The sequence below is a fragment of the Topomyia yanbarensis genome, chromosome 3 (assembly GCF_030247195.1).
Source record: "Topomyia yanbarensis strain Yona2022 chromosome 3, ASM3024719v1, whole genome shotgun sequence".
NCBI classification, from domain to species: Eukaryota; Metazoa; Arthropoda; class Insecta; order Diptera; family Culicidae; genus Topomyia; species Topomyia yanbarensis.
This window is the reverse complement of record NC_080672.1, coordinates 272,799,377-272,815,666: the sequence shown is the minus strand read 5'-3', so window position 1 is coordinate 272,815,666 and position 16,290 is coordinate 272,799,377. Positions and strand designations below refer to the sequence as shown.

General features: G+C 36.1%; 1 protein-coding gene across 3 annotated transcripts in view; it reads left to right on the top strand.

The window, feature by feature from the left end:
* LOC131689898 (serine-rich adhesin for platelets) overlaps positions 1–16,290 on the top strand; it is a 54,405-nt gene that overhangs the window by 26,490 nt on the left and 11,625 nt on the right. For all 3 annotated transcript variants that reach the window (XM_058975258.1, XM_058975259.1, XM_058975257.1), the window contains 2 exons: positions 918–1,107; positions 5,612–5,787. In XM_058975258.1, coding sequence (XP_058831241.1) covers positions 1,058–1,107; positions 5,612–5,787 — 226 coding nt within the window. In that variant the 5' untranslated portion in view covers positions 918–1,057. The remainder of the gene's footprint in view (positions 1–917; positions 1,108–5,611; positions 5,788–16,290) is intronic.

Sequence of the window (16,290 nt, the reverse complement as noted above, 5' to 3'; positions counted from 1 at the left end):
CCAGAAGATACCAAATCTATTAAAAATGCCATATTTATGAGTATGTCAGTTTTGCAGGTGCTCGGGTATCCTTATCGGCATGTTACGGGGAAACGATCCCGAAGCCCTTCTGAAGACCCCTGTATCTCGTATCATCAATTTTACTCCCCCAAAAGCTATACTCGGTTTTGTTCTAAAATGTCACGAAATACCAATGTATTGAGGAAGAATGCAGGAGTTTCGTGGATTTATGTCTAAAATAGTACCCGGGAACCACCCCACCATCGCGGTTAACAATTTTGCAAGTCTTTAGAGAAACGAGATAAAACAATTTGAAATGATCATATGCACACTAACGTCACGTAGTGACAAAATTCTGATCCAAGTCATTCACCTGCCGAACAACAACTTTACTGAAGAAAGTGGCAGATATGCAGAATCTCGAGATATGGCATCCTGAATTTAATATTTCAAGGAGATACTAAACTTTTCGAAGTGACGCGATTCCAAAAATTTGACTGGAAGTGTAGATGGGTGAATATGCTAATATACAAGGGTTTGGAAATCAGTAATATCTTCAGAACAATGATCGTCCAAGTCTTCAAATGCATGCGCTCAAATTAATAACAGGGTGAAATTGAGAAACGTAGAAGGCTTTTAAAAGTACTGATAATAATAAGAAGAAAAAACATGAAGGGACGAAAAGTTTAACTAAATTATTCGAATTTATTTACGATAATCAGTAATCTTAACAACAAAATATATCAAATAATATATAGTCAATGAAAAACGAAACCAAAAAAAATTAATTAATGCAATAAATTATTAAAACTTACATTTGTAGTAACCAAACTAGAATAAATTGCAGATGGAGTGATTTTAGTCCGGAGTGAGTGATCCTGATTTTTCTTTTTTTTTTCTTTTTATCTTTTCTACAGGATAGTGAATAATTGTACCAAATAAACAAATCGGTCCTAATGGAGAAGTGATATTTCGTTTGTAAGACTGTAATTCTAACCTTAAGTATTGCCTTGTTCAACAAAATACTAGCGAGAACTCGGCCGGTACTAATTGATCCATGGATATCATCGACGTCGACGAAGTGCTCGGAGATGACTCATTCATTGGGTAAGTTTGAATACTTTTACTTGTTTACCTAAATAGCTTATACTTGCTGGGTTGAAAATATGAAATGCACTCTTTAATAATTTTTTTTGTACGTTCCCATACATAATAGAAGGAGGGTTTCAAAATAAATCATCTGATCGTTTGATAGATTTTAAATTCTAGGTTTGTATATTTGTAGGGCAGCGTAGAACGGGGTGATTTCGCGAGTAAATGTTGTTTAAGAGTGTTTAGTCTGTGTAACAAAATATCTGGTTGACATTATCTGTATTTGTAAAAGCATTATTAGAGATATTTGTTTTTTTTCGATATCTTTAACATTTGGTCAAGTCAACTAAACATGTGCCGAAATACTATAGTTTAGCCTTTTGTTTTTTTTTCATAAGCCATTTTTCAGGTTAACAAAGGAACTCTGCATTAATTTTTTTCTACGTTTTCAAAATTTGTACGTCACCCGATGGGCGAAAATATAACATCTCTGGCGCACAGACGTCTAAACTGCAATATGCGAAATACGCTAATGTGGTGAATGACAATTTTGAAACCAAATCAGAAAATTTTAAAAGATTTTCATGCATTTGCAATCTACTTTCACGCAAAAGCTCTGCAACTAGAAATGAGATATCTTGGCTACCTCACCCTGTTCGACCTTGTATATTATACCCATATTGCTCACGTTGACTCCTGCCTAAAAGTATATCGACTATGTTTTATTTATAGAGATAACTGTATGTTTTTGTAATTCATGATTTTTTTATTCGTTTCGTTTATTTGATAGGCACAAATGCGTTAGCTTGGCGGTGCCAAATTCTTTTGTTTTTACATTTTGGATATTTTAAAACTAGGAGGTTACAATATTGAAATATTTTTTTTAAAAGAGAAAAATTTTACAGCTATCTTAAGACTAGAAATAAGATTCTATATACAAGAGAGGGGGCAAAAAAATTTTTATGAAAAATTTTAAAACAAGGAATTCAATAGTAATAGTTTTTTAGGAAATATTTACAGTTATCTTAAAACTAACAATATAGTTTGGTACACAAAAGGGGGAACAAATTTGTAATTCATGATGTAGGGTTCGAATCAAAAATAGTCATTTTATATTAATATTGAAATATCTAATATGAAAAATCATATGATCCTGAAATATCATACGGAATATTTGATTGTTTTTTTTTTTAATTTGCCGCTTGTCAAGTGATAGTTACGCAAGATTATTCGTAATTCCGGCTGAATAGGCACTTATCGACAGTAGGTTGAAAGCCCACCAAGCGATTATTATTATCAATATGTTATTTTGCTTAGGCATTCAGAAACTAGCTCGAAAGAATTACAGATTCTCTGGATATTTTATTTCGGATCACAATTTTTCATTTTTAGGTGCTAGGATAGAAATATGTTTCTATCAATTTGAAAGACTGTGCAATGAAGATAGTTTCCAGTTCGTTACTGACAATCTTACCATTATATACGGTGGAGTCCCGATTTTATCATCCTCCGATTTCCAGACGAATCAACTTGAATCCGAGTAAATCTTTTCTTGAGCATATTTTTCTTATCTTAGGGTTCTGAAATATGCAAAAATATTTTTTTTATTTTTTTATGAATTTTGCACTGCTTGACCCCCTTAAGGGAAATTTGAACAAGATAATCAGAAAGGGTTATGAGGCTATATCTAGAGTCTAAAGAAGAATACTTTAAGAGCTTCGGTATCTTAAAAAGAAAAAAAAATATATGTCCCGATTCTATCAATGTCCCTGTTTTATCAGTCTAAAATTTACCAAGGAGCGGATAAAAACGAGTTTTCACTGTACTAGAATCGTGTAATTGTTATATAGATTGACAACGACAGTAGTTCCTATCCATTTATCTCTCAGGAAAACCAAAATCCCTCAAAGACGTCATAAATTTAACATTCGATGTGAATACACACTGACTTTCGAATTTTGCGTTGTTGTTTTGTACCGCTGCTTGTTTCCAATCGTGTTTCTTGGGATTTCAAAAGTTCTGGAAGTGTCCCGGTGAACCATTTTATGTGCAGTTTGAAGGATAGATTAATTTAATTTTGTTGCGATGTTTTATACACATGAAACAAATACATGAACTAGGTTATTTGAATATGAATACTAGAGTGGCCCGACATTTCGACATAGATGTTTTATTAGGGCCTAAACCACAAATGTAAATAAATTCAGCTATTGCTATTATGACATTATACGACTAAAATACTACAAGATAGTGGCAAAAATTGATTAAAATTCGTTTTAGTTTGATTAATAATTAAACAAAACAAAACGGCGAAACATGCATGTTTCTTCGAGAATTCGACTTAGGCGCTACTTCTCAATTAGATTATAAAGGTGAAATTTACAGTTTTGGACAGAATTAGGGCGAATGGCTATTATTTTCCAAATTTCGACTTAGGCCCTATTGAAAAATCTGTGTCGATACGGCATTGTTCAGGTGTACCGTTTCCAATGAGATAACAGCGGAAGCATTAAAAAGGGTCTGGGTCATTTGACATTAAGTCATTTAGCATTAGGTCATTTGACATAATGTCATTTAGCATAACGAACATTTATTTGGTCATTTAGCATAACGAACGTTATTGAGCTTGAGCTTGTGCAACCACCCTTGCTGCTACTCCGTTATCGATCTGGACTAGCTGAAGTTGCACAGAGAATAAGTAGATAATTATGCTTGGGAGTAGCGAAACATCTTTCAATGTGCAACTCCTGGTAATCGGCCAGACCCGAACGTAGATCGCGGAAGGAAAGGGAAGGAATGGTTAGTCCGATACTTGCTTTTGCTAGAGGCCGTATATACTACTGCGCACTCCACAAGTATCACAGGAGGAGGACATTTTTGTTAGTAAGAGTATAGAAGTTGGATCACTTCTTCTTTACCGATGCCAGAGAGGTGACTTCACTATCTGGACCTAGATATCGATCAACCAAACTCATGAACCGGGGACCAACGGCTTTACTTCCCTTCCGAAGGAAGACGCGACGTGAAGATTTTTTCACCTCAGAAAAATCTCAACGACCTCGGCTGGAATTCCAGGCAAATTGGAATGAGTGGCGGTCACGTTTACCATTCAATCACCGGCGCCGTCATTTAGCATAACGAACGTTATTTGGCATAATAGTCATTTGGCATAATTTTGAGAATTGATCACACTGAAGGTCATTTGGCATAAATGACATTTGGCATAATTTATTTTATCTAAAGATAACGGTTATTTGCCATAATTTCTAATTTTGTGGCATAAATGACATTTAGCATAACGGACATTTGGATCATACTGGAGGTTATTTGCCATTTTTTATCTACAGGGAAACAGACATAATTTGAACACTGGTTTTCCAAATTGATTTAATATCGATCTTTAGTAACGTAAATATAAAATAATTGATTTTCCCATATAAAATCCTAAACATCTTTGAATGCGCTACGCGCACCTGGGGAGGAACCAATTTGGGACCACAAAAGGAACTTAAAAAGCGTTGTTCCCGCTAGTTTAAAAAATTTCAAAGTTGTCCCATACCACCGCGAGCCACTCCAATGTATACATGCGCTTTGCTGATTGATTGTTTTTGGTGGTGTGCGCAAAATGTTTTGCTTGTCCTATTATCATACTCATTCAGCATTAATCAGGCAATATATAGCAAAAAGCATGAACTGTTCATGGAAAAATAATTTCAGCGTTGAAAAACATTTATGATTTATAGAAGATTTCTCTGTTGGAACGAACCGACAACGTTCATCATCATGTCCACACACCTTAGTAAAATCTTGGCTGGTCCTAGTTAGTATTCCAGCTCCAGTTACACGAACGATTGTTGTTAGAATCGATTGCCGGAATACTAACTAGAACCAGCCAGCATTCCTGCTCATTTTCTGGCTGATCTTACTGGGACTTACTGAGAGTTACATCAGAGGACTCTTGTCAATAATGAACTACTTGACTATTTCTGGGCACTTTAGATACCCTGGTGTCCAGGTATACTAGTGCCTGTTCAATGACACTTATCGATTAGCATTGACTGATTAATTGTAATGATCTTGCTTCTGATTAAAACATTTGTTTCTTTAAATCCCTCAAAGCAGCATATTATTTGCACTCTAGAGGAGCAAAAAAAAAATCTTACATTCTCCAATAATTCCAATAAACTTGTACAATAATACCATGGATTCTCTTTCGCCAATTTCATTCTACTAATACCTAGCCTGTTTTAACCTTCAACACTTTCCTTCTGTTTTGCATTTAAATGTATGCTAATCTCTTTTCCATGCAATCGATTTTGCTCTTCTCGTCCGTTTCCTTGCCTAAAACAAGACCCGTTTTCCACCTATCCGTACGGATTTAGTATTGCGTGCTTTTTTCACATTTACAGCTCAACCCGACAGTTTGCACTTATACATATATGCCATTCTCAACGTTATTATTTAAATGTTTTCTAACCAATTTTCTCTTTTTTTCTGATTAATTTTTGCAAATCTGCAGCGACACGGAACGTCTGGATGATGAGGTGGTGGAAATTTTAAAACAATGGAAATCGTGTGGCACTCTCTCATCATGCAGCGCCGTTCCAGCAGCCTCCAGCAGTAGTTTTGGGTTTACCAGCACCAGTCATCACTTGAGCAAAAGCCAAAACAGTAGCTTAAACCACGACAGTAAAGGTATGTTTCATTTCTTTGTGACGGATCATGGCTATTCACTTCGTTTTCATCAAAACTAGGTTGCGTTTCGGTGTCTATTGCAGACTTTGCAATAGACTAGATAAACGAAGAGATTCTGTTTTTCCCACCTGAAGACGTACATTATTCATTTTGTTTCATTACGCTCGAAAAAGTATGAATTTTACCGGTGATGTATTTCAAAACTTGAAACAAGTTGACCACACGTGATTCACTAAATGACGAAGTATAATTTATTGTAATGTACCTTTATTTGACATGAAAAATACGGCAAACATATTTGTTTTGATGTGTAGTGATATGAAATTAAACTAATCAACACTTGATAAAGTAGTCACTCTAGGGTAAAATTACGTGGTTCATGAAATTCAATATCTGGAAAAATTAAAATCGAACGTAAATCTACATATGTCAGTTTGGATGCTCGTATGTGTTAGGGCTACGAGACTTTAATTAGCATGTTTCTTTTTCTAAGGGTGTAAAACCGCTGCGGCAGTTGTAACCAAAAAGCGTTGTTCTGCAGATGTAATTTTTCCATCTTGCTTCGTTCGTTTCGAGCTGTAATTATTCATTATAGTGGAACTGTTGATGATTTTTAGATAAGTTTTTCTCTATGTTTTAACTTTTATTAAGTATTAAGGAGAATTTATAAATATCAGTCTATCTTTTGACCTCGCACAAAGCAGAAGCAAAAAACCGCTATAGGAAAGATGGGGTAAAACGCACCCCCGGGGCGAAATTCACCCCTTGGTTATATCGAAAACTGCTGAAAATTTCTAGAAAAGGGTAACATCAGTCGGAAGTCCGCCATAGTAAACATACACTGTCAAAGTTTGATAACCGTACATCAATAGCGGCTCGAGAAATTAACAAAAATCAATAACGTGCTCTTCTCCTGTTATTATTGTGACTCGTGCAAAAAGGATTTTCAGCTCATTATTCTGTATTACTATATGTGAAAAATCTATTAATTAGTTCACTTTTTGCTAAATTTATATCTGCTTCATCGGGGGCAAAATGCCCTCTGCTTTGATTTTGCTGATTCTTTCATCGAAAACAGAAACATCGTTCTGAAAATCTACTAATTGCATAACCTAAGGCTATTTAACGACACACTTTTGTGAAATCCTGTCAGAAAACAGAACTAATTGCTTGTTCGCCGAGCATTCTGCCCAGTTGTTGCAGTGCATCCTGTCCCGTTGTTGTAGTGCATTATGTTCCGTTGTTGTGGTGCATTTTTGCCCCGCTTAGTTTTGAAAAGGTAATTTTCAATGATTTTGAAAAATTGAATATTTTTCATGTTTTTGAATATTTTGCAAAGCGTTATGATTGTGATTACAGAGAAAAATGTTGGCTTAACGATATCATTAATTAAATTCTCTCAATTAATGTTCTATAGCTGAGTTATGGTCATATTTCCTTAGGGGATGCGTTTTACCCCATCTTCCCCTAGCAGGCTATAAGCACCAGTGAAGCAACTGGCACGTTTAGAAGTTTAGCACAGGCAGAAAACTTCATTGCAAAGAACAACATGCAACACGAGGTCGAATTTAATAATACCAAAATCAAGATCCCCGTGCATATGGAAAACGACATGGTGAACGTGCGTATCCATGATTTGGCCCCGCGCACTAAGGAAGTGTACATCAAACGAATCATGTCGCTATATGGAGAAGTAGAATCTATTACGAATGCCACCTGGATAAAATTTTTTCACCGGCATTCCCAACGGCGTTCGTATTGTGAGAATGCGAGTGACTAAACCAATAACTTCTTACATGACTCTCGAATGCAAATCCCCGAAGAAAGGCGTAACCTATAAGCAAACAACGCTAATCACATATCCCGGGCAGACCCCAACATACCAATTCTGTAACCATACAGCCCACTACGAAAGATCATACGCCGAAGCAACTAAAGGGCGAACACGAAATTATTGCGATACATTCAACAGGGCATAACTTTTTTACCATTGGGTAAAAATCAACCAAATTTTGCACACTTTCTCATTGATGTGTATTGTTTACATGCTGTTAAACTCGAAGTCGTGTTTTTCGATTCAACGAAAATGGAGGTGAACCAGCGCGAGTCGAGAGAACAAATTCTTTCCAAACACCTGGAATTTCCTGACCTGTCGCACCGGCAGTTGCGAAAATTTTGAACATTAACCATTCAACCGTCTCCAGAGTGTTGAAGCGGTTCCAGGAGCGGTTGACGTTGGACCACGGCAAAGGAGCTGGAAGAAAACCGGGACCGGAGAACAAAAAGACGGAGGGAAAGGTGAAGCGGATGATTAAAGCAAATCCCAACGTCTCAAGCCGTGATTTGGCTAAAAAGATCGGCATGTCGCAGAGCTACGTCCAGAATGCAAAGAAGAGAGCTGGACTACATACATACAAGGTACAGAACTTCCCAAACCGCGATGAGCGGCAACAATCGACGGCTAAAACTCGGGCACGGAAGCCCTGCTGACAAAATATGGCTGCTGTGTGATGGACGACGAAACGTATATAAAAGCCGATTTTAAGCAAATTCCGGGGTTGGAGTTTTTCACCGGCAAGAGCAAGTTCTATGTGGACGACAAATTTAAGAAGAAGAAAATGTCGAAGTTCGCCTCCAAATATCTCATTTGGCAGGCCATCTGCTCTTGCGGACTGAGGAGTGAGCCTTTCGTGACAAAGGGCACAGTAAATGGCGAGATCTACAAATCTGAGTGCCTCGAGAAGCGCCTTTTGCCGTTCTTGCAGCAGCACGACGAAGCTCCGCTATTTTGGCCAGATTTCGCATAAGGCCACTATGGAGTGGTATGAGCCTTATTCTGTCCATTTTGTTCCAAAGGACATGAATCCGCCAAACTGTCCGGAGCTGCGCCCGGTGAAGCAGTACTGGGCAATGATGAAGCGGGAACTTCGGAAGAGCAAGAAGACAGTCAAAGACGAGAAGGACATGTTAAGAAAATGAAAAAAAAAAACTGAGAAACTGGTACCGGATGACACTGTACAGACTTTGATGGAGGGCATCAAGCGAAAATGCGTTCAATTTTACACTCATGGCCCCATCGATTAACTTTTCTTTTGATTTTTGAAGTAAATATATGTATAAAACTACCCTAAAATTTTGGTTTGATTTTAAACATTATAAGAAAATTGGCATGACATTTTCCGTGTCGCAATAATTTCGTGTTCGCCCTTTAGTCGAAACTCATCTACTGCAGACAAATCTAACAAGCAGCGACCGACACTTACAGATAAACCAAAAACAACGATCCAATTAACCAATAATGCAGGTACAACGACCACGACAATCGCTTCCAAACCAACAACTAGCATCACCAATAAAGAAGCAAATACCGATGAAGACGGATTTACAACAGCGACCCGTTAGAACAAGAAATAAATAAGAACCTCTGATCGTGAACAGCTAGAAAGCAGTACCGATGATGATATGGACGGGAACGATAACGTGAGAGAAGGCAGACTGAATGGCCCACATGCGGCTTCACCACCAAGAAAAAGGATCTCAAACCGCAGCGGCAACAAGATCTGGCAGATAGACATTCTTAGTACCTTTTATTTTTTACTTATTGTAAAAGCTTTAAAGATGCACGGCTCAGTTGTGCTAACGCATTAAGCCGTGTCAAATAAACCTTAAAAAAAATTCATAAATTATATCACCCAAATTCCATAAATGTCTCAATAACTACATCGGATTAAGATGGTATATTCCAAATACAAAAAAAACTGAATTAGTTGTCAATAAGCCATTTTTTCAAAAAAATCACATGGGTTTACTCTGATGTGGCAGATCTTACAACGAAGAGTTCTCAAATCAGTGTTTGTATCACTACACATTGCCACTCTTTACACACCCTGCCTGGTATGTTCACATACATCTTTGAATTTAGCTGTACAGAAATTTTCCCGCAGATGGGAGGTAGAGGTTCCATCCCGGGAAACAATTTTTGAATTTTTTAATCGATCTTTCTTATTCATTCTTATTCTCTTATAAGCGTATCATTATAGAATAAATCTAGTATAAGTTCAGGTAATATGCTTTAATATACGATTATTGAATATTTTCACAAATAGTGAATACTTTAGTCTAGCTGCATATTTTTAGAAATAAGCCAGTTTAAAGCGTGTATTTAATACGCAAATAAAGCAAATTAAGGATCAAATCGTAGAACAAATACTTTGTGGACCCACTGTATGTTAAACCCGCTCTAGACCAGTTAAATGCCAGTAGAAGGGCTTTTGCACGACAAAATACAAGCGGAAAGAAATAAGTGTATTTATCAGCCAGAGAGACAAACATCAAATGTCGTTGATGAATTTTTCTTCTTTTTTGACATTAAAAATGTCTTACTCCACTATCTGGGGCTAGGTGTCAGTCTAAAATCTAAACTATCTCCCATGTAACGAAACTATGTAAGGTTTGCACGTTTATAACTCCGATATTACTAGATGGATTTTAATCATTCATACACCTAACACCTAACAGAAACACCTAACTTAAATATTGGTAATAATTTAATATCTCCCCAATAAAAGTAGACTTTTAAAAATTGGTAAAATTAAAAAGTTCACGAAAAACGGGAAAATTACCATTCGTGAGGCAGATTTCTCAGACACAGCCGTCATTAGAGGGTAGGTTAGTGGCTCAATCACACACGAAAAGTCATAAATAGAAGCAACGCATGTCCGTTTAAATCAGTTGTTGCTCTTATCCCATACGAGCAACATCTTCTCCGGGCGATGCAATAAGCGCTATCGATTTTCGGCAACGTTGGCATTCGCACACACTCGTACCTAAGTGACTAAACCATATACGGTTAGTATATAAATAGAGGTGACGCGTACCCGTTTGAATCAGTTTTTGTTCTTATGTCGAACGGGTAAGATCATGGCTGCAGCGTCTGGGCACTACACTAAGCGGTAGACGCTATGCATTTTCGGCAGCGGTGGCCGTGTGCGGATTTTTCGGGTACCAGCACGGTGTCACAGAATGATTTGGGTGGGGTGGTTTGGATTTAATTCAATACGGTGTGTGCTGCTTAAGAGTGTTGCGTTTGAAAAAAATATATTCTCGACAAACATATGATTACGGCCTAAAAGCCAACTGTCAAAATCCATTTTGAATGAAAATTCCGGACAAACCGTTACACGCCAATCACAGATGTTGGTAGTAAACGAAAGAGAAAAGTTTTCTCTTTCATAAAATGTTGTGAACTGCGTTCAACTAGTAACGGTTTGTCTGGAATTTCCATTCAAAGTGGATTTTGACAGATGGCTTTTAGGCCGTAATCATATGTTTGTCGAGTATTTATTTTTATGCATGCGTGTGCGTTGTAACTTGTTAATCCATGTTTACGGCGCTTTGTAGCTGCGTAGGGTAAAGATCCTATTGGTTTTCATGTTTCATATTTCGGTTATATGTTGTTTATGAGTAAGGCATCTGACAACGTGCTTCTGTAGTTATTGCACTGTTCAGCAGCGTAGTATTTTATATAGAAGAGTACACTCAGGTTTTTTTACGCGGATTTTGAAATTTACGCGGTTTTCATTAACGCGTTTTTTAAATTTACGCTGTTTTCATTTACACGGCCTGTATCCCCTGTGTGAAAAATCTGAGTGTAATTGCATCGGAAACAATCACATTCCCAGCAGAACTTTTTGTTTTCTAATTTCGAACACTTTTGTTTCGTACTGCACACAACGGAAAATTTTAAAACAGAACTTACCATCCCAGCAGCAGTTTAAGCGGGTGTTCTTTTTTGATTAAAATTTAAGCCATGTCTTAAGCGTTACTGGACTTAAAATTGTTTTCCCAGTTTAACCAGTCAGAATATCTGTCCTAACCTATGTATTTAAAACACAGTTCTAATTGCGTTTTAAAGTATACAACAAATAGAACGGTTGAGTATACTAATTTAAATTTTTAAATAAATCTGTTTTAAATTATGAAACAAACCGCTGTACTGAAGATATAATTATGTCAGTCCTATTACCACATAAAACACCTATATAACATAAAACGCTGCAGAATTGGTTTAATAATACAATGTTTACTTTTCTTTTGAATATATTTTCTGGACAGACCAGCCTATTTTTACTAGATGGATCAGCCAAATAATGCCAATCACCTAGTGAGCTACATTTTTAATGTCACCGTGGTCGTGTCCTGTACACAACCCTTTAATTTTTTTGTTGACAAAAAGGGGTTTTCCTAGCAACGGTTGCTCGCTCGGTCGAATAATACGGATCAATCAAAGCGCAGTAGTTATCTTTGAGTGATTTTATTTGCCCAAATGTATTATTTCCGTAATTTGAATTAATTTTACATTCTATGGAATTAGTTGAAGAACTGTTGTGCATTATTCTAATCAGATAGCGTAAAAATCTAATTCTTTCGGTGAGTACAACGGCATCTGCCGTCACATTTAAAAAATTGGGTAAAATGTTTAAACGGCATCCCTGTATTCAACGTTAGAAGTATTTTACTTCAAACGAAAAGAAATATCGAAATTCGCCGCATTGAAACACCTTATTTGGCAGGACATCTGCAGTTGTGGAAAGCGAAGTGAACTTACTGTCTCAACGAAATCTATTCGACCATGATGAAGCTGGACTCAGAAAAGCGACCTAGAAAATGAAGGAATCCTTCATTTTCTAGGTCGCTTTTCTGAGTCCAGCTTCATCATGGTCGAATAGATTTCGTTGAGACAGTAAGTTCACTTCGCTTTTATTTGATATATTTTAGAAGTGAATACAAAATGCTAAGAAAGTTATCAAATATGATTGTACAAACTTTTATGGATTGCATAACAAGAAAAAGTTGAATATTTTAACAAATAACCTCCCACATTTGATTCAATATATGTAAATTGCGCAAAATACTTGTGTAGAATTACGTTAAGTAATTATTTGTCTGATGAATATATGAGATATGGTGTTGCAATAATTTCGTATTTGTACTCGACAAGTGTTAGTGATTATGTCGATCATTATCCAGTTTTATAAATAATGATTTCGAGTTAGATGGATAATTTAACGACTTTAACTTTTGAGCTATTCAACTCCACTATATTACCTCGTCAGCGACCACAAGCAGCAGTAATATCTTCACATGTCACAGAAAGTTTCGTCACTGACCCGACACCATAAAGAGTGTGGTGGCTTAATATTTTTATCGTTTCGGGGAGAGGAAGGACAACAACTTGCATCGATGATTGTCATTCGTAAAAGTGGTTGGTAGTTGATTTTTTCTGTTTTTCTTCCATCATTGTCATGGCTTCGCAAAGGTAGATTCCAGTTTTGCCTACTCAACCACGTTAAACAAGATTGTTGCTGTTAATCTGCCCACATATAATTACTGAACGTCGACTTTTCCTTGGAGACAGCATGTCGCGTATGTGCTTGTTGAGAACAGCAGCTCAAATAAACATCGAGCAGCTACCGCTGAGAGTGTTCACTGTTCAGTCATGCGTTCGACTAAACTCAACGTTGCAAATATGGTCGCGTTCGGTTTGTTTCAGTTCCTGTAGATGCCAATGAAAATCGGATCTGTGCGGGCGATGAACTGTGTTAGCTGAAAAAAGCATTAGAGGAACTTCCTCATCTAACTAAAGTGCGACGCAGTTTAGTTGCAATTTGTCCCTACGTAAGACATGAAAGACAATACTAATACAACGATGTGCTCGGTATTGTAAAGATTTAATAGTGATGCACAACACGTAGGCATTAAATCAATCTCAGCATTTAAAACATTTCAAACGAAGTAACCTACTAATGTTCAACTTTTTTTATGAATGGAAATGAATTTTATGAATTTTATGGATTCGATGTGAGCCAAGTAACACTTTGTTTTATGAAGCTTCGGAGAAATGTCTAGTATGATATTGACACTACTATATAGGAGAAACCGAGGAGATTTGAAACAGAGGAGAGTTGAAACAGTGACTATTACTAGCGAAACAGTACCGCTAGGGATTCAACAATAATGCATTTGTTTTAATTATAACGTGTCCGCAAATCCTTCAATATACGCCAAGTACGTTAAATGAGCGGTTGAGTATTTACGGTAAACACACTACAAAAAATGAACAAAAGTAAGTTTTCGAGGCTATAAATCTTTAAACTTCTTCAAATTGGTATAAATAGGATATTAAGTGATGTTTGATCATGAAAATATCATTATTTTGTAGTCTTACAGTTAACATTTATGAATTGTATGAGTTTTTTCTACCTTTGCAATGTATAAATTGTAATTGGATGAAGTCTTACTTCTCGACCTAGGAGAGTTGAAACACCTTGTTTCAATTCTCCTCGATGATGAACATCTAGTCTAATGGTAATGTTTTAATCACATTAACGTTCCTGAACTAATAATAATAATAATAATCAAGATTCTTCTTTTCTAAATTGACAACAGTGATCAACATTCTCAATTTATTCTTCTAGGTCATTTATAATCACGGAATATGCATGTTTTCTAATTGTTTACTCCTATCAGCTTCTGAAACTTGGAGCCAAGTGACCATAATTCAAAATAAACAAATTGTCATAAATAGTATCACTGGTCATATCAACGATTTTAATCAATGCAGAATGTTCTAGGGGAAGAAGTTGGAAAATAATATATGAATAAATAGCATAGCATATACGATTGCACAAATCGTAGGTGGCTGTACAATGATCAGCTAATATTTACCAAGATACCCACTATATCGTTTCGCAAGAAATAAAAACATTTGGGATTAACGCTTTTTCTTCATAGTGGAACAAGCATCACAGTGTACACCTGGCCACGTCCTTACAATCGTCGAGGTAGGGAAGGAATGTTAGTTCAGCATCTACTTGCGAAAGTTCAGGGAACCCATACTACTTTCATAGATGTTTCATGAATAAGAGTTTGTGTTAGTAGGTCAGGTTATTTATGAGGAGCTTATTCAACAACATTTCAGTGCAAAATAGATGTAACTTACCTCGTTTATCCCATAATTACAATAAGAAAAATATTTGGATATAATATATAAACATTGAAAAAATAACATTGAACAATTTCACCTGCTCTCAATTAATTAGGGTGCAAAAATTCTCCTCCAACATCAGTGAAATCGTTGCATCAACTAGTTATTTATAGATGGCGCTACGCTGAACGAGCGGGTGTATTTTTGGCGGCTAGAATCACGCGCGTTCATTGCAAAGTTATCAGAATGTGACGATAAAATCACTGCATAAAATCTCTCTATTTTCACGCCATTCTCACCTATTAACACGTAACTCTATAGAAGAAATGACTATGTGAATGATTGACTTCGATTTTCCGTCAAAAACATTATATACTATTAGAAAAATTTGGAAAATATTGCACGAACAGAAAGACATGTCCAAGCTGTTCGGCAGTGCTGCCACTCGGAAAATAATATATGAATAAATATATGAAAAATAGGTATCATATTTCTTGATTTTACAGTTATAGTTAATTAGTGGTTACGTAAAGTATCTTACTGTTATTACTGTTGGGATCAGTGCAGAAATTTCTGCATTCGTAACCAAAATCTAACATTAATTTTCAAAACAAGTGTTAATTTATACGTAGATATACACTGCGAAAAATATTGATAAGAATGCAAGCTATTTTAAGGAATTATCTTTGCGTGAACGAATTACAATGACACTACTGTAACATTTGATGGTTTGGAAAAGGTTTTGATAATATTTAAAATAATTGGTTACTTGTTTTAACTCACATTGATTGCTGTTTCAACTTACCTTGGTAAGAGGAGAGTTGAAACAAAGAGAACACTGTTACAAAAATCAATATATGGATGCTTTATTATTCATTTGTACCAGTTATTCCGACAAAATTTGATAAAGCATAAACAGAAGTAAGAAATTTAAAAATAAACAATCATCGAATGACAGTTTTTGTCGATTTATCTAATAAAGACAAAAAATTGTTTCAACCCTCCTCGGTCTCACCTACAGCAGACTGACCACATAACTTTACATTTCTAGTAACTTTGGGACCATTCATAAATTACGTAACGCTTTTAGGGGGGGAGGGGGTTCGACAAGTTGTTACATATTGTGACATAGGGGGGAGGGGGAGTAAGCTAGATTGTTACGTAACATGTTTTCACCGAAGAAAAAATTTTTTTTCAAGGAATTTGTTACGTAATAGGGGAGGGGGGGATAAAGAAATTTGTGACAATTTGTTACATGGGGGGATGGGGGAGTCAATTTTGGGCAATTTTTGCGTTACGTAATTTATGAATGGTCCCTTTAAGTATTTCCATGAAACACATAAATAATTTATGGAACAAAAAAATGAAACAAAAGTTCATTGGAAACAGCAAAATTAGCAGCAGTAGTTTGCTCAAATAGCACGGTGCTACAACAAACAAATCAAACATTAAATACAACACAAAATGACGCAAATGATTTATAGCAAAAAAAACTGTTATCTGTGACTTTCGGCACA